The sequence below is a fragment of the Triticum urartu genome, chromosome 6, assembly GCF_003073215.2.
Source record: "Triticum urartu cultivar G1812 chromosome 6, Tu2.1, whole genome shotgun sequence".
Lineage (NCBI taxonomy): Eukaryota > Viridiplantae > Streptophyta > Magnoliopsida > Poales > Poaceae > Triticum > Triticum urartu.
This window is the reverse complement of record NC_053027.1, coordinates 567,393,383-567,415,397: the sequence shown is the minus strand read 5'-3', so window position 1 is coordinate 567,415,397 and position 22,015 is coordinate 567,393,383. Positions and strand designations below refer to the sequence as shown.

The 22,015-nt window shown below is 44.5% G+C and overlaps 1 protein-coding gene across 1 annotated transcript; it reads right to left on the bottom strand.

Annotated features, from left to right (window-relative positions):
* Positions 1-1,523: 1,523 nt before the first annotated feature.
* LOC125513084 (tubulin-folding cofactor A-like) lies at positions 1,524-3,658 on the bottom strand. Its single transcript, XM_048678133.1, has 3 exons — positions 3,353-3,658; positions 1,879-1,965; positions 1,524-1,797 (listed from the first exon to the last, which is right to left on the bottom strand). Exons 1-3 carry the CDS (start codon positions 3,506-3,508, stop codon positions 1,633-1,635), a joined length of 408 nt encoding a protein of 135 aa, XP_048534090.1. The 5' UTR covers positions 3,509-3,658; the 3' UTR covers positions 1,524-1,632.
* Between the last annotated feature and the right edge of the window lie 18,357 nt (positions 3,659-22,015).

Sequence of the window (22,015 nt, the reverse complement as noted above, 5' to 3'; positions counted from 1 at the left end):
AAGCTTGTGTTATAGACGTGGTAAGCCTAATGTAAACTTGAGAATTTATATAATATAGTAACATGCCTCGATGACTAGGGAGGTGTCACCCAAGGCCGATTCCAGTGGATCACTATTTAATCTTCTAGAAGTAGGTCTGCTTCTCCGGGCACTATGGTAAAGCATGGATCGATCATGACACAAATGGACTTCTCTGTTATGTAATGGTTTAGAAGGGTCACGGTCCTGTACCACACATTGGGCGTTTTCCCTCCTTGACAAGACAAAGGACATATTCATTCCATTCAAGCAGGTGAGGAAGGGCGGCGTCCGAGGAAATGCACTAGTGGAGGAGTTTTCTAAGGCTAGTCATAGTGGGAAGTAACTTAGAGTAGTAACATGTATATGTTACTAGTCTATGTTACTACCTTCATAGTGGGTAGTAACATAAGTTTAGTGTTATGCAAGCCTTCATTTATTAGGTTGTAGACACATTTTGCATTGGGGTGCGTTATGTTACAGTAACATATTATGTTACCACAAACACCTCTCTCCTCATTAACTCTTTGCCACATAAGCATATTTGCCTTGGGTTGCCTTATGTTACTAGCTAAGTTACTCCCACTATGGCTAGCCTAATGCAGTAAATAAATATGAAGTCTGCCAACATACATACCTATAAAATCATAAAAAAGCAATTAAAGATAGGAAAACAGTTTACTTATTAATTTTGTAGAGAATTACAAAGTATGATTTCCCAAATGATAACAATATACTGTACTATTCTTTAAACACCTGATTTGAATCGGCTATGTTGTAGTTTCGGGTTTTAGGGGCCTTGCAAGACAATTTGGTTAATTATAACCAATGGTTAACCCTGCATAACACCTCCAATTAAGCTGTGTTGATACTTGACAGACATCGTCTTCAAACTTGAAATGTTCAGCAGATGTGGAATATCCAACCTCGAGGAGAATGTTGGTCAGAGAAAATAGATGGACAGTTTTGTTGATCAGGATGCGTGATTAGTTCCCAACCTCGTCAGTCGTAGAAAAATGGTAATTGTCTCCTAGCGTTGTCGGTCGGCGAAAAGCGATTGAGTATGTGAAACGGATGCCATGATCCATGAGGATTACAGATAAAGCGCGCATCACAGTTGATAGGCCGAGGATGTCATGGTGTGAATTACTGAGCTCCTCCTCTCTTTTTTCTTTCTTACAAATATCCTCCTCTCCTTGACTAGATAGTAACACTGCACACCTGCTGCGGCACTGCAAAGTTCAATATAGCTAATTAAACTCTATGATCTGCACAGGTAAAATCTCGAATTTGGCAGCTCAGGCTTGCGCCTGTTGCGGCTTATGCCATTTTTCGTGAGACCTTCCCCTGGTCCAGATAGTCCAAACAAGCTGAAAATTTTACAGAATCTGAATTGGCATGTCTACTGTATCCACTGAAATATCATGTCACAACTCCATCTGATTCATCCGGGACAAATTTCTGAGTCAACCGCTCTCAGCTGCGTAATAATGAGATTGCAACCAAACACCAAATAAAATGGATACACCAACTGACATGAAAACATCTCATGGAATGAGTTTCCAAGGTACCAACAACGGTTTAAAACATCTCATGCAATCAGTATCTTACAAGTCAGGGCAAGTATTTTACCAAGATGCTTGCTAAAACTTCAACACACCGACGCTCTTGACTAGTGAGTTGATCTTCCAATTGCTCAAATACAGTTTCAACTTCTGTGATCACGCTCTCCGCCTCTCCTATCTCGTCACCTTGTTCTCCTGACTCCTTCAATTCGGCCTGCAAATAGCTTGGAACAGCTCATGACAAGATCACACATATATAATGTCAAATTTAGCTCAAATGTTTCAGAAACGGTACCAGAGTTGCTTCCAGTTCTGCCAGTGTGGCTTCAAGACGCTTATGGCAGTCTGGTATCATCATCCTTGACTCAGCCAAAACATTCTCCTGAAGAAGTAAATGACATTAAGATACAGTGCAATTCACATGGAGCTACAACTTCAGAGATTTGTATGATCACAAATTGGCATTTCCTCATCTAAAGAGGCACTTAGATAAAGGATCTTAGACATTGACAGCAATGGCCATTTGCGATCTCAATTACAAAAAAGTAAAAAAAACATGTCAGAGTTCTCCAAACACATGTGAATTGTAATATCTCATAAGCATGTGGTTGTAGCTGCACGTTAAACCTGAAAAATGTGATAATTAATGGAAAATTATACTTGTCAAAAGGGATGTAATTAAAGAGGGCATATACCACATGTTCATTTGATTTACGGTTGGTTGGATGCTATGCCCATCACGGCTTCAAGATGCTTTATTTGTAACATTTAGATAGGCTACGTTGCGCGGATACTTCAGAAAGTCCGCGTATCCAGCCGGATACTGCCCCGATACTCGGAAACTGCCCCGATACTTCCCGATACGTATCCTGCAAGTATCCCTTGATATTTTGATTTTAAAAAAAGAAAATAATGTTTGATACTCCTAGGATACTTCTGCGATACATTTTGGATACCTGAAACCCCTCGTTCGACGTGAAATCCCCTCAATAATAAAGGCACACCTTTGAAGATTCTCAACATGGGCGTGAGTTCATGTGAAAATATGTCTGTCAATGGTTTTTTATTCAATTGAAAGGTGAGCAAGAGAGAGTCGATGCATTGTTTGGAACAACAAACCTAATCAAATCTCACTGCCAATTAATGGAAGTGGACTAAGTGCAAGAAAAGAAAGGGGTAATTGTATTGAGGCATGCTTTGACCTAGAAGCTCCTTAATTTTTTTCTTCATATTTGTAATAATTAATATATGTAACATCTATATATAAACGTTTCCCCGTATCCATGTTTTTAGAAAATTGACGTATCGGGCGTATCCCCGTATCGCGTGTCCGATACGTATCCAAGTATCCATGCAACGTAGTAGATAGGCTGTCCGACCAATAGCATACATACATACATACATACAAGAAATGCAAACCAGTTCTTGTTGGAAGATTTTCTATATACTGGCTGAAGCCTGAAGAATAATAGATTGTCTAACATCAAGACTATCACATGGGCAGAAACCACAGACAGAAATTCAATCAACCACCACCAAGTCTAGGTTGGGAGTACTCTATTGTGACAATAGATGAAGATTTTCTTTGCTGGCTGAAGCCTGAAGAACAATAGATTGTCTAATATTCTATTGTGACAATAGATGAAGAAAATTATGCAGAGTAGTATTTGTTTAGGTTAATATTTTCGGGGCAAAACTGGGATGGACTGGAAGTAGAACTACTAAGATGACAAGAAAAGAAAGAGTCTTGTAAGTTGGAGATTTTTCACCTGCTGCTTGAGATCGTAGGGATCGGCGCCACTCTCCTTCATGGCTGCGGTCTTGGCCGCCTCCTTCTCCACCTCCTCCTCGTACGACCGAAGCTCCCTCACGGCCCTCCTGCACGTCCGCGTCTTGATCCCGAGGCTCCTCAGAGTCGCCGCCATCCTGAAGACGCGGAAGCTGGGTTGCTTCTCCGGCGAGGCCCCGCGGCGGCGGCGGTGTCGCTCTGCGTTGCGGCCGGCGTGGAAGCAAGATAGATAGGCGGCAAGTTGTGAGCCGGGCCCAATAAGATAAGGATCAGGCCGGCCTAGTAAAACAGTCGAAGCCACACACTACTTGGCAGCGGTCCGTAGAACGTCAGGGCTATATCTGTCCTACTAATGTTACTAAAAAAATGGCCTACTTTGCCGAAGAAAAATGCAATCTGGCCAACTGCAACATGTATGAACACGGAGTTATTGAAGAAAAAAAACACGGAGTTGACCGCCAAAGTAGATGAACTCATCTATGTGATAAAAGATAAAGAAGAGGTAAACATACTCCCTCCGTCCGCAAATAAGTGTATAACTAGCTTTTGTTCTAAGTCCAACATTTAAAATTTTGACCAACTTTATAAAAATGGGTAGTAGCATATATGACATCAAATTGGTACATTATGAAACTACATTTCGAAACGAATCTAGTAATACTAATTTAGTGTCATAAATGTTGCTACTTTTCTTTATAAAGTTGGTCAAAATTTTAAAATGTTGACTTAGTACAAAATTTAGATGTACACTTATTCGCGGACGGAGAAAGTAAATGCTATTATCAAAGAAGAGGTTAAGCTCGATGAAACGCTAGGAAAGGAGGGAGCAACTAACTTTCTTTTGAACGGGCATCCTTGTGGGGGCTCGCTGTGGGAGCGCCCTAGCTACGTCTAGTTGCTGCCACGTGTCATGTGCTGGGTGCACTGTGGGGGCACGGATTTTTCTTTTTTCTGCACGTGTTTTAAGAATTTTTTGGTTCTTTTGCGTTTGGCTTTTGCCTCACTTTCCCTGGGTTTTGGCGGTACACTTTTTCTTGAGTTCTTTTTTGCAAAGCACAGTTGTTCCTCTCATAAAAAAAAGGATAAATACAAGTCGTGCTTCAGGCGGAAGCACGTTTGTGCTTTTCCGGAAGTACAGATTTGCTTCCGCGAGAAGCACATGCTATGCTTTCACGAGAAGCACATCCTATATTTTTCGTCTATGCATCCATGAGAAGCGTAGTTGTGCTTTTCTAAAAGCACAATTGTGCTTCACCAGAAAAAGGAAAAGCATAGCATGTGATTTTATGAAAAGCACATTTGTGCTTTCGAGAAGCAAAGTGTTGCTTCCGCAAGAAGCATGGCTTGTGCTTCCCTTAAATGGGAAAAACATAGCATGTGCTTACAAAAGAAGGTGAAAACCACAACTGTGCTTTTGGGCTCCGGCTTCTTTTATTCGTTTTTTTCAGTTGTCGATTTGTTTTTTTGGTTTTTTTGTTTTCTTTCGGTTTTCCTTTTTTGTGAAAAAAGGTACGTCGGACCTATTAACATGGGATCTAGTTTCAAAGACCTCAACAAAAACAATCTAAAAGTGAAAACCGTTATGTATTTGAACACATGGTTGAAGAGATAAAACATTTTGAATAAACGAATCTACGGGAAAAAACTCCCAGTTGCGACAAGTGACTCACATGAGTACTCAAGTTACATTGGTGGAGAGTAAATTTCGTAAAGGGTAACCTTTTACAAATAATTTCAAAGAAAACAAAAGATCAAAGAATAACTCATGTCTAGCGCTCTCATTAACAGATCTGTCCAATAGCGTGCATACTGTAACGACATTTCCTATTTGGTGCCTTCAGCGCATGTTTCTTCGTTTTCCGTAAACTAGTGCACACCCACATTCGCGTTGGCCGGCGTGCAAGGTGATTCGAACCCGCGGTCTCCTTCTCAATAAACTGCAGTAACCACCTGGGGCACCAGACGTGTTGTGATAACTTACTCCCTTTTTCTTCTTTCTTATCTTTGCCTTTTTCTTTTTCTTTTCATTTTTTTTCATTTTTCTATTCTTAAATTCATGAATTTTCAGAGTTGATGATTTTTTTAGAAAAACGATGAATTTTCTAAAAATATCAATGATTTATTTTTAAAATTTATGATTTTTCTGAAAGTATATGACTTTTTTCTAAATCAATTAACTTTTCTAAAATTTATGATCTTTTTTCTCTACTCTTATAAAAAACCGAGTTGGTGATGATGGTGTGCCCGCCATCTTGCAATATAGACCGTCTGATCTATATCTGAGGGATAGAAAGCAAACTAGGGAAATTTTGCGAAAAGATACCCGCACCTCTCTCCAGATTTGCAGATAAGACCTTCCCTCGTACATCCTTTTCTCCCACAACCTCATTGTTGAGCAATTAAAAAGGAAGCCTCTGAAACAATCTGGCATGGTGACCGCTGTCGGCATCGTCCATCCCCATGCCTCCGCTCAGTCCGACCACTAATCACCACCATGCCCCACTCCTCCTCACCTTATCTCTCCTCTTGGGATATCATTAGTTTTTACACATGGGGTTACTCCCGCATGGTCAATCACAACAACTGTTTTATAAAAAAATGCATCTTGATGTTCCGTGCAATGCACATACATCTTGCTAGTTTTAAAGAAATGATGAACTTTTTTCCAAAATCGATGGACTTTTTAAAAAATCAGTGAATTTTTTTATTTCAACAAAAAATTCAAAAGTATTAAAAATGCCGGTTTTTATCTACCAGATCAACAACACAAAAAATAAAGAAAAAAGGGCCAGGGAGCGAACTCTGCTGGGCCGCGGTCTGCTTGGGGTGCGCGTAAGCGCCAGATCACGTTTCCGGCGCTGAGCGCGTCTAGAGCACTCCGTGTATTGTGCCTTGATTTGTTTCCTCGTCCTCAGATATACACAGACCGGAGTGGCATGGGCCACATGAAAACAAAGGAGGTGGGACAATTTAAAGGGCCGATAGAGCTAGCCAGGTGGATCCTAAAGAAGACGTCCTGGACTACAAGCGAGCAGGTGTGGGTGTGGGGGGTCTAGATAGATTTGTGAGACATTGATGTATGGTGTTTGGGCAGCGTGGGTGTTATGATGGTCGATGTTGGCATAGATCGTGGGATTTTTTAAATATTTTGCTTCCTTTTATAAAAATATGATATTTCGCAATATGATACATCATTGACGTACACTCGAGAAAAAAAACCATATACACAGGCAACGAGGCACCAGACGTGCACTGATGTGCCAAGTTTTTTTTGTGTTTATGTGTTCCTTGGGTGACTAAACAGAGAACATGTGCTTGTGCCCGGCCGGTTATTACTTGTAGCTTGTATAGGAAAGACCACCGTGTAGCCAAGCCAACGCAAACGTACCACAATGCCGAATATACCGTCCTCGCCGGGGTCGGATGTCTCGGGTTTGGCACCGGCGCCGCAGCCGCATGTGATGGAGGACTGCATGGGCATCGTGCAGCTCCTGAGCGACGGCACCGTGAGGCGCAGCCTGGACTACTCTCACTTGCCGATGCTGAGACACGTCCCCTCCGACCTGCCCGTCGAGTGGAAAGACGTGGTGTACGACACCGGCCACGGCCTCCGCCTTCGGATGTACAGGCCAACCACCGCCGGCCGCGCAGAAAAGAAGCATCCGAAGCTCCCGGTGCTCGTCTACTTCCACGGCGGAGGCTTCTGCATCGCCAGCTTATTTTAACTAGGTAAAAGTTGCATCGAGCTTATATATTTTAACTAAACGTATCTAAAATCACTATGTTGATGAAGTAAAACTAGGACCAAGTAGCGACTATCGTTACGAGCTAAGCATAGCTGAAACCCTAAAGGAGTGACATAGCTCACAGGCAGCAGCGGCCGCCCGCAATTGGATATGTGTTATGCCACTTGTCGCCAATAAAGACAACTGTGATTTTCCATGTCTATCAGTCCCACATATCTCCATAAGATGCGGTGCTACTCGTTTTTTTTTTTGAGAATCACCGAGCGGGGGGTTGGGGGGGGGGGAGCTCCCCACCTGAATATATTGCTCAAAACGGCTGTCGAAACAGCAGAACCAGGTTACAGAGGCACGGTGCATCGTGCAGAGAGGTAGGTACGCCACAAGAAGACGTCCTCCTTGTCACCCGTATCAACAAGACGGTGTGACCAAAGATCCAAGTCAGCTATTAGGTTCCTAATAGTTATTACAGAACATTGATCGATATTTCTAAAGAGCATATCATTTCTCGCAGCCCATATGGAGGAGAGGAGCGCAAGGAGGACGAATGGCCATGCCTTGTTGGGCAGGTGGTGAGGCAGTGGCACGTCCCAAAGTTCATTAAGATCTTCATCTTGGGGTAGAATGCCAACTCTTTGCTAGATTCTGTTGGCGAGGGGACAGGAGATGAAGAGGTGAGTGGAATCTTCCGGCAGCATGGTGCACCGTGTGCATAAGTCCGAGGTGATTATGTTCTTGTGGGAAAGGTTGACGGCGGTGTTCAGGCGATCCTTGAAGAGTAGCCGAGCGAAGATCTTGATCTTGCATGGAGCCTTGGTGGTCCAAATGAGAGGGGCAATGAGGTACGTTTCTGGCCTTGCCATGATGGTGCCGTAAGCTTGCCTGGTGGAGAATTCATGACCCTTAAGGAGGAATCGTTGATCCTCCTCCGACGAAGGCGCGAAGTCCTGCAAAATAGCCAAAAGCGAAACCAACTCTGTTTCTGCTGAGAGAGAGAGAGACGATTACGGAGGTTTGTTTCGAGACTGAAACGCAAGATGTTAGCCACCTTAACCAGTTGCAGTGTTGAGTATGAGAAGAGGTTTGGGTAAGTGGTAGCTAGGGGTTTTGGGGTGAGCCAGGTGTCTAACCAGAAGTAAGTGTGCGTGCCACTGTTTGTTAAGACGAAGGAAATTGACTGTAAGGTTGGGATTTGTTGAGCAATCGTGCGGCATAGGAATGAAGCTTGGGGGCCCGAGGAGACTAGGGCATTGGGGTGTTGAAGCTCTAGCCAATCAAGCCATGGTGATGGCGTGGATGAGAGGGCCTTGACAGCAAACTTCATTAGGAGGCAATTATTTTGAACCTGTAAATTTTTCAGCCCTAACCCACCGAATTTTTTTAGTGTGCAAACATTTTTCCACGCAATCAGGCATTTGGCACCCGAGCAATCATCCTCACCAGCCCAGGAAAAGGATCTTCTTAGGGAATCAATGACTTTTAGGTTTTTTCTAGGGATGCGAAAGACAGAAATATAGTATGTGAGCAGGGAGTCAAGAACGGCTGAGATGAGGATGGGACGATCGCCTCTGTCTAGGAGCTTGGCACGCCAACCAGCGAGAAGTTTACAGGATCGGTGGACTAACGGTGCGAAGGCAGAGGATGGAGGCTTGGTCGGAGCGAGGGGGAGTCCAAGATAGGTTTGAGGAAGGGGTGCACGCATGCATTCCATAGCGAGGGCAGTGTTGACAGCTAGGTTTTCGTTGACGTGCAAGGTTACTAGGGTTGTTTTGGAGAAGTTTATGGTGAGGCCAGTAGCTTGAGCAAAGTTCTGAAGGATTTTTTGAGTGTGGCAGCTGCGGTGGGAGAGGCGGCTGCGATGATCAAAGTATCGTCTACATATTGGAGGATGGTAGGGGGCAAGTGGGTAAAGATGGGGTGATGTAGATCGGGATCGGTGCTCTGTAGGATAAGTTGCTGGAGCAGATCGACTACAATTAAGAAGAGGTAGGGGGAGGCCGGGTCTCCCTGACGCAGGCCGTTCTTGCATGGGATCCAACATCCAGGAATGCCGTTGAGGAGGATGGCAGTCTTGCCAGTATGGAGGATATTTTGAATCCAACCACGGAAAGTTTGGGAGAAGCCACGGACAACCAGGATTTTGTCTAGGGCATTCCAAGCAATCGAATCAAAAGCCTTTCTGAAGTCAAGTTTGAAGATCATGGTTGGGCGTTTTCGAGAGTGACAGGAGCTGATAAGATCTGCTGCAAAGACGTAGTTTTCAGCAATGTTCCTACCGGTGATGAAGCCAGTCTGATTACCATGGACGAGCTGTGGGATGAAGGGTTTGAGGCGCGAAGTTAGAACCTTAGCCACAGCTTTGACTGGGCAGTTTTGCAGGGAAATTGGTCTGAAGGCGTCAGGTGAGGTGGAGGAGGTAGATTTCGGAAGTAGAGCAATATGGGCACGGTTTAGACGCTCTGTGTCTGCCACACCTTGGTGAAATTGTGCGAAGAAGGAGAAAATTACCTGCTTGATACAGGGCCAGAAGGTTTTATAGAAAGATGGGCCGAAACCATCGGGGCCGGGGCCTGCTTGTGGGTTCATTTGGAAGAAGGCCAATTTTATCTCATCTTCGGTGAAGTGTGCGTCAAGGGCATGGAGACCAGGTACGGGGTGAGGGTAGATCGACGCGAGATCAAACGGCCAAGATGTAGAGACAGTAGTGCCGATGAGTGTGAAAAAGAAATCCCGCAGAATGTCCGCTTTTTGGTGATGAGAGGTAAACACCGAGCCGTCCCGAGAGAGGGAGAAGATTTTGTTTTTTCTAAACCGTTGTGAGGCGGACATGTGGAAGAACTTTGAGTTTTCACCGCCATGAATTGCTCGGGACACTTTGGCGCGCCATTTCCAGTAGGACATTTTTTCTAGAATGGTGTTTTTGAGGAGAGAAACGATGATCTTACGTGTGAGATGTTCTGGTGGGGAGAGAGGCCTAGATTCTTCTATGTGGTCAAAAGCAGAGATGGCAATTTTGCAGCGAGATTTGCGGAGGGGGGCTGGAAGGCACGAACGGGCCCATTTTTTAAGCGCGGCCCGGGTTTGCTTGAGCAGAGTTGCGAGGGAGGCGGCAGAGTTGGGCGGAGAAGTGGGCCGATGTGAGGGCCATACCGAGGAGATGATATCTCGGCAGGGCTGTAATTTGGCCCAAGCAGATTCGAATTTAAAAAATTTTGAGCGCGGGATTGTTGTGGTGACGTGGATGATGAGGGGGACGTGATCAGACGTGAAACGCGTGAGGGATGAGAGTGAGGAGTTGGGGAAGGCATCAGCCCAGGCTAAGTTGAAAAAAGCGCGGTCGATGCGCTCTAGGGTGGGTGTGATTCTGTTGTTAGACCAAGTAAATTGGCGGTCTAGAAGTGGTAACTCGATGAGGGCAAGAGTATCGATTATTTGGTTGAAAGCGTTGGCCTCTGAGCGTCTAAAAGCATCGTTGTTTTTGTTGTTATTTTTTTAAAAGGTTATAGTGGATGTTTCACCTACGGATTTGCATTACCTTCTTTGTTTTGTAGGATTTCAAATGCCAAAATAAGAATTGTACACATTGCATACATAAGATTCTTTTAAGAGGTATAGTAGAGGGACAAATTTCAATGAAATCTTATTGTACATCACTTACTGATAGATACGTAGATATCCGTGCAGATGCTTGAGAAAAGACGGACACCTAATGCAAGAAACAAAGAAAGGTCTGTTTCTTCCGTATGTGAATCTGCATCTGATGCGAAAGAACATGATATCATACGTGCAATCACAGAAGCAAACTAACAAGCATGACCACACGCCTAAAGCCCCCGGAAAATAATTGGCTAAGAGTGATGCTTTTCTCAGGTTGCGTAGCTAGGATAAGAGCATGGGTGGAGCAAAAGCATTCTAAGTGCACACTATATTTGCTTTGGATATTGCTGCCACTTGTAATAAGAATATTGAGTTTCACTATAATTTTATTTTTAAATTTATATGAACTATTGCAGTATTAAACTTCTTTTGCATTGATAAGTTAATATAAATTAATGTTATGTTGTCTTCGTGTATGCACACCTGGTCGTCTGTGATCAGTTAATACCATTTTCAGTATGGCATAGCCGGCCAACACCTTTCACCTCACTTACAGACAGAGACATACCTATCTGTGCAGTGCAAAACTTAAGAGAAGACGGAAAGCATATGCAAAGAACAAACTAAGATATATTTCTTCTGTACGTAAACCCGCGTCTCAGAAGAAAGAACGTGATTTCTGTTGGGGATCGTAGCAGAATTTAAAATTTTCTATGCATCACCAAGACCAATCTATGGAGTATTCTAGCAACGAGGGGAATAGGAGTGCATCTACATACCCTTGTAGATCGCGAGCGGAAGCGTTCAAGAGAACGGGGATGATGGAGTCGTACTCGCCGTGATCCAAATCACCGATGACCAAGTGCCGAACGGACAACACCTCCGCGTTCAACACACATACAGTTGGGAAGATGTCTCCTCCTTCTTGATCCAGCAAGGGGGGGAAGGAGAGGTTGATGAAGATCCAGTAGCACGACGGCGTGGTGGTGGATGCAGCAGGATCCCGGCAGGGCTTCGCCAAGCGCAAGCGGGGAGGAGAGGTATTACGGAGGAAGAGGGAGGCGCCAAGAGCAAAGGTGCGGCTGCCCTCCCTCCCCCCCTCTTTATATAGGGGCCTTGTGGGGGGCGCCAGCCCTAGGAGATGCAATCTCCAAGGGGGGCGGCGGCCAAGGGGTGGCTTCCCCCCCAAGCCAAGTGGGGGGCGCCCCCACCCCTAGGGTTTCCCAACCCTAGGCGCAGGGGGGCCCAAGGGGGGTGCACCAGCCCACCAGGGCTGGTTCCCCTCCCACTTCAGCCCATGGGGCTCTCCGGGATAGGTGGCCCCACCCGGTGGACCCCCGGGACCCTTCCGGTGGTCCCGGCACAATACCGGCAACCCCCGAAACCTTCCCGATGGCCGAAACTGGACTTCCTATATATAAATCTTTACCCCCGGACCATTCCGGAACTCCTCGTGACGTCCAGGATCTCATCCGGGACTCCGAACAACTTTTGGGTTACTACATACTAATATCTCTACAACCCTAGCGTCACCGAACCTTAAGTGTGTAAACCCTACGGGTTCGGGAGACAAGCAGACATGACCGAGACGCCTCTCCGGTCAATAACCAATAGCGGGATCTGGATACCCATGATGACTCCCACATGCTCCTCGATGATCTCATCGGATGAACCACGATGTCGAGGACTCAATCAATCCCGTATTCAATTCCCTTTGTCAATCGGTACGTTACTTGCCCGAGACTCGATCGTCCGTATCCCAATACCTTGTTCAATCTCGTTTCCGGCAAGCCACTTTACTCGTACCGTAATGCATGATCCCGTGACCAACCCCTTGGTCACATTGAGCTCATTATGATGATGCATTACCGAGTGGGCCCAGAGATACCTCTCCGTCATACGGAGTGACAAATCCCAGTCTCGATTCGTGCCAACCCAACAGACACTTTCGGAGATACCCGTAGTGCACCTTTATAGCCTCCCAGTTACGTTATGACGTTTGATACACCCAAAGCACTCCTACGGTATCCGGGAGTTGCACAATCGCATGGTCTAAGGAAATGATACTTGACATTAGAAAAGCTCTAGCAAACGAACTACACGATCTTTGTGCTATGCTTAGGTTTGGGTCTTGTCCATCACATCATTCTCCTAATGATGTGATCCCGTTATCAATGACATCCCATGTCCATAGTCAGGAAATCATGACTATATGTTGATCAACGAGCTAGTCAACTAGAGGCTCACTAGGGACACATTGTGGTCTACGTATTCACACATGTATTACGATTTCCGGATAACACAATTATAGCATGAATAATAGACAATTATCATGAACAAGGAAATATAATAATCATTTTATTATTGCCTCCAAGGCATATTTCCAACAGTCTCCCACTTGCACTAGAGTCAATAATCTAGTTACATTGTGATGAATCAAACACCCATGGAATTCTGGTGTTGATCATGTTTTGCTCTAGGGAGAGGTTTAGTCAACGGATCTGCTACATTCAGGTCCGTATGTACTTTACAAATTTCTATGTCTCCATTTTGAACACTTTCACGAATGGAGTTGAAGTGACGCTTGATATGCCTGGTCTTCCTGTGAAACCTGGGCTCCTTCGCAAGGGCAATAGCTCCAGTGTTATCACAGAAGAGAGTCATCGGGCCCGACGCATTGGGTATGACTCCTAGGTCGGTAATGAACTCCTTCACCCAGACTGCTTCTTGTGCTGCCTCCGAGGCTGCCATGTACTCTGCTTCACATGTAGATCCCGCCACGACGCTTTGCTTGCAACTGCACCAGCTTACTGCCCCACCATTCAAAATATACACGTATCCGGTTTGTGACTTAGAGTCATCCAGATCTGTGTCGAAGCTAGCATCGACGTAACCCTTTATGACGAGCTCTTCGTCACCTCCATAAATGAGAAACATATCCTTGGTCCTTTTCAGGTATTTCAGGATGTTTTTGACCGCTGTCCAGTGTTCCTTGCCGGGATTACTTTGGTACCGACCTACCAAACTTACGGCAAGGTTTACATCAGGTCTGGTACACAGCATGGCATACATAATAGACCCTATGGCTGAGGCATAGGGGATGACACTCATCTCTTCTATATCTTCTGCCGTGGTCGGGCATTGAGCCGTGCTCAATCGCACACCTTGCAATACAGGCAAGAACCCCTTCTTGGACTGATCCATATTGAACTTCTTCAATATCTTGTCAAGGTACGTACTTTGTGAAAGACTGATGAGGTGTCTCGATCTATCTCTATAGATCTTGATGCCTAATATATAAGCAGCTTCTCCAAGGTCCTTCATTGAAAAACACTTGTTCAAGTAGGCCTTTATGCTTTCCAAGAATTCTATATCATTTCCCATCAACAGTATGTCATCCACATATAATATGAGAAATGCTACAGAGCTCCCACTCACTTTCTTGTAAACGCAGGCTTCTCCATAACCATAAGTCTGCATAAACCCAAACGCTTTGATCATCTCATCAAAGCGAATGTTCCAACTCCGAGATGCTTGCACCAGCCCATAGATTGAGCGCTGGAGCTTGCACACCTTGTTAGCATTCTTAGGATCGACAAAACCTTCCGGCTGCATCATATACAATTCTTCCTTAAGAAAGCCGTTAAGGAATGCCGTTTTGACATCCATTTGCCATATCTCATAATCATAGAATGCGGCAATTGCTAACATGATTCGGACGGACTTCAGCTTCGCTACGGGTGAGAAAGTCTCATCGTAGTCAACCCCTTGAACTTGTCGATAACCCTTAGCGACAAGTCGAGCCTTATAGATGGTCACATTACCATCCGCGTCTGTCTTCTTCTTAAAGATCCATTTTATGGCTCGCCGATCATCGGGCAAGTCAGTCAAAGTCCATACTTCGTTTTCATACATGGATTCTATCTCGGATTTCATGGCTTCTAGCCATTTGTCGGAATCTGGGCCCGCCATTGCTTCTTCATAGTTCGAAGGTTCACCGTTGTCTAACAACATGATTTCCAGGACAGGGTTGCCGTACCACTCTAGTGCGGAACGTGTCCTTGTGGACCTACGAAGTTCAGTAGGAGCTTGATCCGAAGTATCTTGATCATCATCATTAATCTCCTCTCTAATCGGTGCAGGCACCACAGGAACATTTTCCCGAGCTGCGCTACTCTCCGTTTCAAGAGGCAGTACTTCATCAAGCTCTACTTTTCTCCCACTTACTTCTCTCGAGAGAAACTCTTTCTCTAGAAAGGATCCATTCTTGGCAACAAAGATCTTGCCTTTGGATCTAAGGTAGAAGGTATACCCAATGGTTTCCTTTGGGTATCCTATGAAGACACATTTTTCCGACTTGGGTTCGAGCTTTTCAGGTTGAAATTTCTTGACATAAGCATCGCATCCCCAAACTTTTAGAAACGACAGCTTAGGTTTCTTCCCAAACCATAATCATACGGTGTCGTCTCAACGGATTTCGACTGAGCCCTATTTAAAGTGAATGCGACAGTCTCTAAAGCATAGCCCCAAAATGAGAGCGGTAGATTGGTAAGATACATCATAGATCGCACCATATCCAATAGAGTGCGATTACGACATTCGGACACACCGTTACGCTGAGGTGTTCCAGGCGGCGTGAGTTGTGAAACGATTCCACATTTCCTTAAGTGTGTGCCAAATTCGTGACTCAAATATTCTCCCCCACGATCTGATCGTAAGAACTTTATTTTTCTGTCACGTTGATTCTCAACCTCACTCTGAAATTCCTTGAAATTTTCAAAGGTCCCAGACTTGTGTTTCATTAAGTAGACATGCCCATATCTACTCAAGTCATCAGTGAGAGTGAGAACATAACGATAGCCACCGCGAGCCTCAACACTCATTGGACCGCACACATCAGTATGTATAATTTCCAATAAGTTGGTTGCTCACTCCATTGTTCCGGAGAACGGAGTCTTGGTCATTTTACCCATGAGGCATGGTTCGCACGTGTCAAATGATTCGTAATCAAGAGACTCTAAAAGTCCATCTGCATGGAGCTTCTTCATGCGTTTGACACCTATGTGACCAAGGCGACAGTGCCACAAGTATGTGGGACTATCATTATCAACCTTACATCTTTTGGTATTCACACTATGAACATGTGTAACATTACGCTCGAGATTCATTAAGAATAAACCATTCACCAGCGAGGCATGACGATAAAACATATCTCTCATATAAATAGAACAACCATTATTCTCGGATTTAAATGAGTAGCCATCTCGAATTAAACGAGATCCTGATACAATGTTCATGCTCAAAGCTGGGACTAAATAACAATTATTGAGGTTTAAAACTAATCCCGTAGGTAAATGTAGAGGTAGCATGCCGACGGCGATCATATCGACCTTGGAACCATTCCTGACGCGCATCGTCACCTCGTCCTTTGCCAGTCTCCGCTTATTCCGCAGCTCCTGCTTTGAGTTACAAATATGAGCAACCGCACCGGTATCAAATACCCAGGAGCTACTACGAGTGCTGGTAAGGTACACATCAATAACATGTATACCACATATACCTTTGGTGTTGCCGGCCTTCTTGTCCGCTAAGTATTTGGGGCAGTTCCGCTTCCAGTGACCACTTTCCTTGCAATAAAAGCACTCAGTCTCAGGCTTGGGTCTATTCTTTGACTTTTTCCTGGCAACTGATTTACGAGGCGCGACAACTTCCTTGCCGTCCTTCTTGAAGTTCTTCTTACCCTTGCCTTTCTTGAACTTAGTGGTTTTATTCACCATCAACACTTGATGTTCCTTTTTTATCTCCACCTCCGCTGATTTCAGCATTGAATATACCTTAGGAATGGTCTTTTCCATCCCCTGCATATTGAAGTTCATCACAAAGCTCTCGTAGCTCGCTGGTCAATGACCGCGTCATCCGGGAGATTAACTCCTAGCTGAGTCAAGCGGTTGTGCAACCCAGACATCTTGAGTATGTGTTCACTGACAGAGTTATTTTCCTCCATCTTACAACTGAAGAACTTGTCGGAGACTTCATATCTCTCGACCCGGGCATGAGCTTGGAAAACCATTTTCAGCTCCTCGAACATCTCATATGCTCCGTGTTGCTCAAAACGCTTTTGGAGCCCCGGTTCTAAGCTGTAAAGCATGCCGCACTGAACGAGGGAGTAATCATCAGCACGTGACTGATAAGCGTTCATAACGTCTTGGTTTGCTGGGAATGGTGCTTCACCTAGCGGTGCTTCTAGGACATAATCTTTCTTGGCAGCTATGAGGATGATCCTCAGGTTCCGGACCCAGTCCGTATAGTTGCTGCCATCATCTTTCAGCTTGGTTTTCTCTAGGAACGCGTTGAAGTTGAGGACAACATTAGCGTGGGCCATTTGATCTACAAGACATATTGTAAAGATTTTAGACTAAGTTCATGATAATTAAGTTCATCTAATCAAATTATTCAATGAACTCCCACTCAGACAAACATCCCTCTAGTCATCTAAGTGAAACATGATCCGAGTCAACTAGGCCGTATCCGATCATCACGTGAGACGGACTAGTCATCATCGATGAACATCTCCATGTTGATCGTATCTTCTATACGACTCATGCTCGACCTTTCGGTCCTCCGTGTTCCAAGGCCATGTCTGTACATGCTAGGCTCGTCAAGTCAACCTAAGTGTATTGCGTATGTAAATCTGGCTTACACCCGTTGTATTCAAACGTTAGAATCTATCACACCCGATCATCACGTGGTGCTTCGAAACAACGAACCTTCGCAACGGTGCACAGTTAGGGGGAACACTTTCTTGAAATTAATTTGAGGGATCATCTTATTTAAACTACCGTCGTTCTAAGCAAATAAGATGTAAAACATGATAAACATCACATGCGATCAAATAGTGACATGATATGGCCAATATCATTTCTCTCCTTTTGATCTCCATCTTCGGGGCACCATGATCATCGTCGTCACCGGCATGACACCATGATCTCCATCATCATGATCTCCATCATCGTGTCTTCATGAAGTTGTCACGTCAACTATTACTTCTACTACTATGGCTAACGCTTTAGCAATAAAGTAAAGTAATTACATGACGTTTATGTTGACACGCAGGTCATAAATAAATTAAGACAACTCCTATGGCTCCTGCCGGTTGTCATACTCATCGACATGCAAGTCGTGATTCCTATTACAAGAACATGATCATCTCATACATCACATATATCATTCATCACAACTTTTGGCCATATCACATCACAAAACACTTGCTACAAAAACAAGTTAGACGTTCTCTAATTGTTGTTGCAAGTTTTTACGTGGCTGCTATAGGTTTCTAGCAAGAACGTTTCTTACCTATGCCAAAACCACAACGTGAATTGCCAATTTCTATTTACCCTTCATAAGGACCCTGTTCATCGAATCCGATCCGACTGAAGTGGGAGAGACAGACACCCGCTAGCCACCTTATGCAACTAGTGCATGTCAGTCGGTGGAACCGGTCTCACGTAAGCGTACGTGTAAGGTTGGTCCGGGCCGCTTCATCCCACAATACCGCCGAATCAAGATAAGACTAGTAACGGCAAGATAATTGACAATATCGACGCCCACAACTACTTTGTGTTCTACTCGTGCATAGAAACTACGCATAGACCTGGCTCTGATACCACTGTTGCAGATCATAGCAGAATTTAAAATTTTCTATGCATCACCAAGACCAATCTATGGAGTATTCTAGCAACGAGGGGAATAGGAGTCGTACTCGCCGTGATCCAAATCACCGATGACCAAGTGCCGAACGGATAGCACCTCCGCGTTCAACACACGTACAGTTGGGAAGACGTCTCCTCCTTCTTGATCCAGCAAGGGGGGAAGAAGAGGTTGATGAAGATCCAGCAGCACGACGGCGTGGTGGTGGATGCAGCAGGATCCCGGCAGGGCTTCGCCAAGCGCAAGCGGGGAGGAGAGGTATTACGGAGGAAGAGGGAGGCGCCAAGAGCAAAGGTGCGGCTGCCCTCCCTCCCCCCTCTTTATATAGGGGCCTTGTGGGGGGCGCCGGCCCTAGGAGATGCAATCTCCAAGGGGGGCGGCGGCCAAGGGGTGGCTTCCCCCCCAAGCCAAGTAGGGGGCGCCCCCAACCCTAGGGTTTCCCAACCCTAGGCGCAGGGGGCCCAAGCGGGGGCGCACCAGCCCACCAGGGCTGGTTCCCCTCCCACTTCAGCCCATGGGGCCCTCCGGGATAGGTGGCCCCACCCGGTGGACCCTCGGGACCCTTCCGGTGGTCCCGGTACAATACTGGCAACCCCCGAAACCTTCCCGATGGCCGAAACTGGACTTCCTATATATAAATCTTTACCTCCGGACCATTCCGGAACTCCTCGTGATGTCCGGGATCTCATCCGGGACTCCGAACAACTTTCGGGTTACTGCATACTAATATCCCTACAACCCTAGCGTCACCGAACCTTAAGTGTGTAGACCCTACGGGTTTGGGAGACAAGCAGCCATGACCGAGATGCCTCTCCGGTCAATAACAAACAGCGGGATCTGGATACCCATGTTGGCTCCCACATGCTCCTCGATGATCTCATCGGATGAACCACGATGTCGAGGAGTCAATCAATCCCGTATTCAATTCCCTTTGTCAATCGGTATGTTACTTGCCCGAGACTCGATCGTCAGTATCCCAATACCTTGTTCAATCTCGTTTCCGGCAAGCCACTTTACTCGTACCGTAATGCATGATCCCGTGACCAACCCCTTGGTCACATTGAGCTCATTATGATGATGCATTACCGAGTGGGCCCAGAGATACCTCTCCGTCATACGGAGTGACAAATCCCAGTCTCGATTCGTGCCAACCCAACAGACACTTTCGGAGATACCCGTAGTGCACCTTTATAGCCTCCCAGTTACGTTATGACGTTTGATACACCCAAAGCAGTCCTACGGTATCCGGGAGTTGCACAATCTCATGGTCTAAGGAAATGATACTTGACATCAGAAAAGCTCTAGCAAACGAACTACGCGATCTTTGTGCTATGCTTAGGTTTTGGGTCTTGTCCATCACATCATTCTCCTAATGATGTGATCCCGTTATCAATGACATCCCATGTTCATAGTCAGGAAATCATGACTATCTGTTGATCAACGAGCTAGTCAACTAGAGGCTCACTAGGGACACATTGTGGTCTAAGTATTCACACATGTATTACGATTTCCGGATAACACAATTATAGCATGAATAATAGACAATTATCATGAACAAGGAAATATAATAATCATTTTATTATTGCCTCTAGGGCATATTTCCAACAATTTCATGCACACAATTACATAAACAAACAAACAAGCATGTCGACCATGTCCATATGACACCCGTAAAGTGCCAGAAGAATAACTGTCTTAGAGTGATGCTTAATTTCTTTGGATTGTCAAGGATAAGAGTAAGTGTGGAGGAAAAACATTCTATGTGCAGACTATGGTTTGCTTTGGATAGTGTCGCCACTTCTGACAACAATGTTCAATTAAACTCTTTTTGCATTGATAAAATGACATAAATGATTTGGGTAATTAACATTTATATTTTGGTGACTAAAAAAACATAGATAAAAAACATTAAAACTACGCCTATTCCATGCCGAGGAGTTTGTAGAAGGCGGTGTAGTTGTCGCCACCGCTGTCGTCGTCGCCGCCGCCGTTGCTCGGTGCTCCGTCCTTCGGGGCGTTCTGGCTGCAGCCCTGCCCTGGATCGCCGTTGCGGACCGCCTGGCTCGGCGCAGTGACCTCCTCGTCGTTGTCGGAGAGCACGACGATGCCACCCTCATCGCTGTCGCGGCGTCGCACGGTGATTTCTTCCAGGGCGCGGTGCTGGCGCTCCATCTCCTGCGCCACGTAGTCCTGCCGTGACCAGGCGAGGCCACTTCTGACAACAATGTTCAATTAAACTCTTTTTGCATTGATAAAATGACATAAATGATTTCTATATTAAACACTTTTTGCATTAGATGATTTTAAATTACATGTTTTTACTTATGATGAGATGATAGTTAAGCTTTTTTCACATTGCCACCAAAGCAAAATCTTGGCTATTAACTCATCCCGCAGGTACTTTTGACACTCAAAATTTTTTATCTAGTGCATTCTTGACTCATTTTTACCCAAACAAGAATTCTTATGGAGCGAGGCACATGATCTATAATTTCAAACGAAAACCAGGTGAAAATCTTATTGAAGCTTATCGAATGGACCGTACTCTACTTGATTATATATTTCCTCTCCCTCGGGCCGCTACATGTTTGCCTACAAAAGCTAAAGACAATAATCATACTTTATTTACTAAACCATGAGAATATGGACTAACTTTACAAAATGAGTGTCAACCTTATATCAAATTAATGAGCAGCAACTATCCTAAGTATTTAAAATAGCACCAAGTGTCATTGGTATTGAAAACACAATAGCAACTATCCTAAATATTTCAGATAGTGAAAACGATCCTAAGTTTTCAAAATAGTATCAACTACGTTTGCAAATTATTTAAAACAGTATCAACTATCCTATGTTTCTAAAATTCCTATATAAGTATCTAAAATAATAACTGTCGTAAGTGTTTTGAACTACGCATAATTATTTAATAGCTAGGGTAACAATAGAAAATATTTATAGTGCATAACGAACCAAGCATAATTATTAACCCAAACAATACTGGGTATCATAATGATTGCTAACTACTCGTATATTATTTCTAACTAGGTAAAAGTTGCAGTGAGCTTAATTATTTGAACTAAGCCTACTAAAAACACTATGTTGATGAAATAAGACTAGGAAAAACAGTAGCAACTACCATTACAAACTAACTGTAGCTGAAACCGCAAATGAGTGACCTAGCTCACCGGCAGGCCACTCACTCATATATGGAGGGGGATTTTTATATCAAATATATTGTAGATCAGTTACTGACAGAGATGTACTTATCCACGCACCGACTTGAGAAAAGATGGACACATAATGGAAAAGACAAATCAAGGTCGATTTCTTCCGTACATGAATCGTCTGCGTCTAATGTAAAAGAACATGATAGCATATGTACAATCACATTAACAAACAAACAAGCAAGCAAAAAAGCATGTCCATACAACACACATAGAGCCCTTGGAAATAATTGGCTAAGAGTGACGTTTTTCTCAGGTTGTCTATCTAGGATAAGAGCATGTGTGGAGCAAAATCATTCACTGTGTTTCCTTTGGATATTGCTGCCACTTCTAATAAGAATATTCAGTTTAACTATTTCCTAAATTTTAACT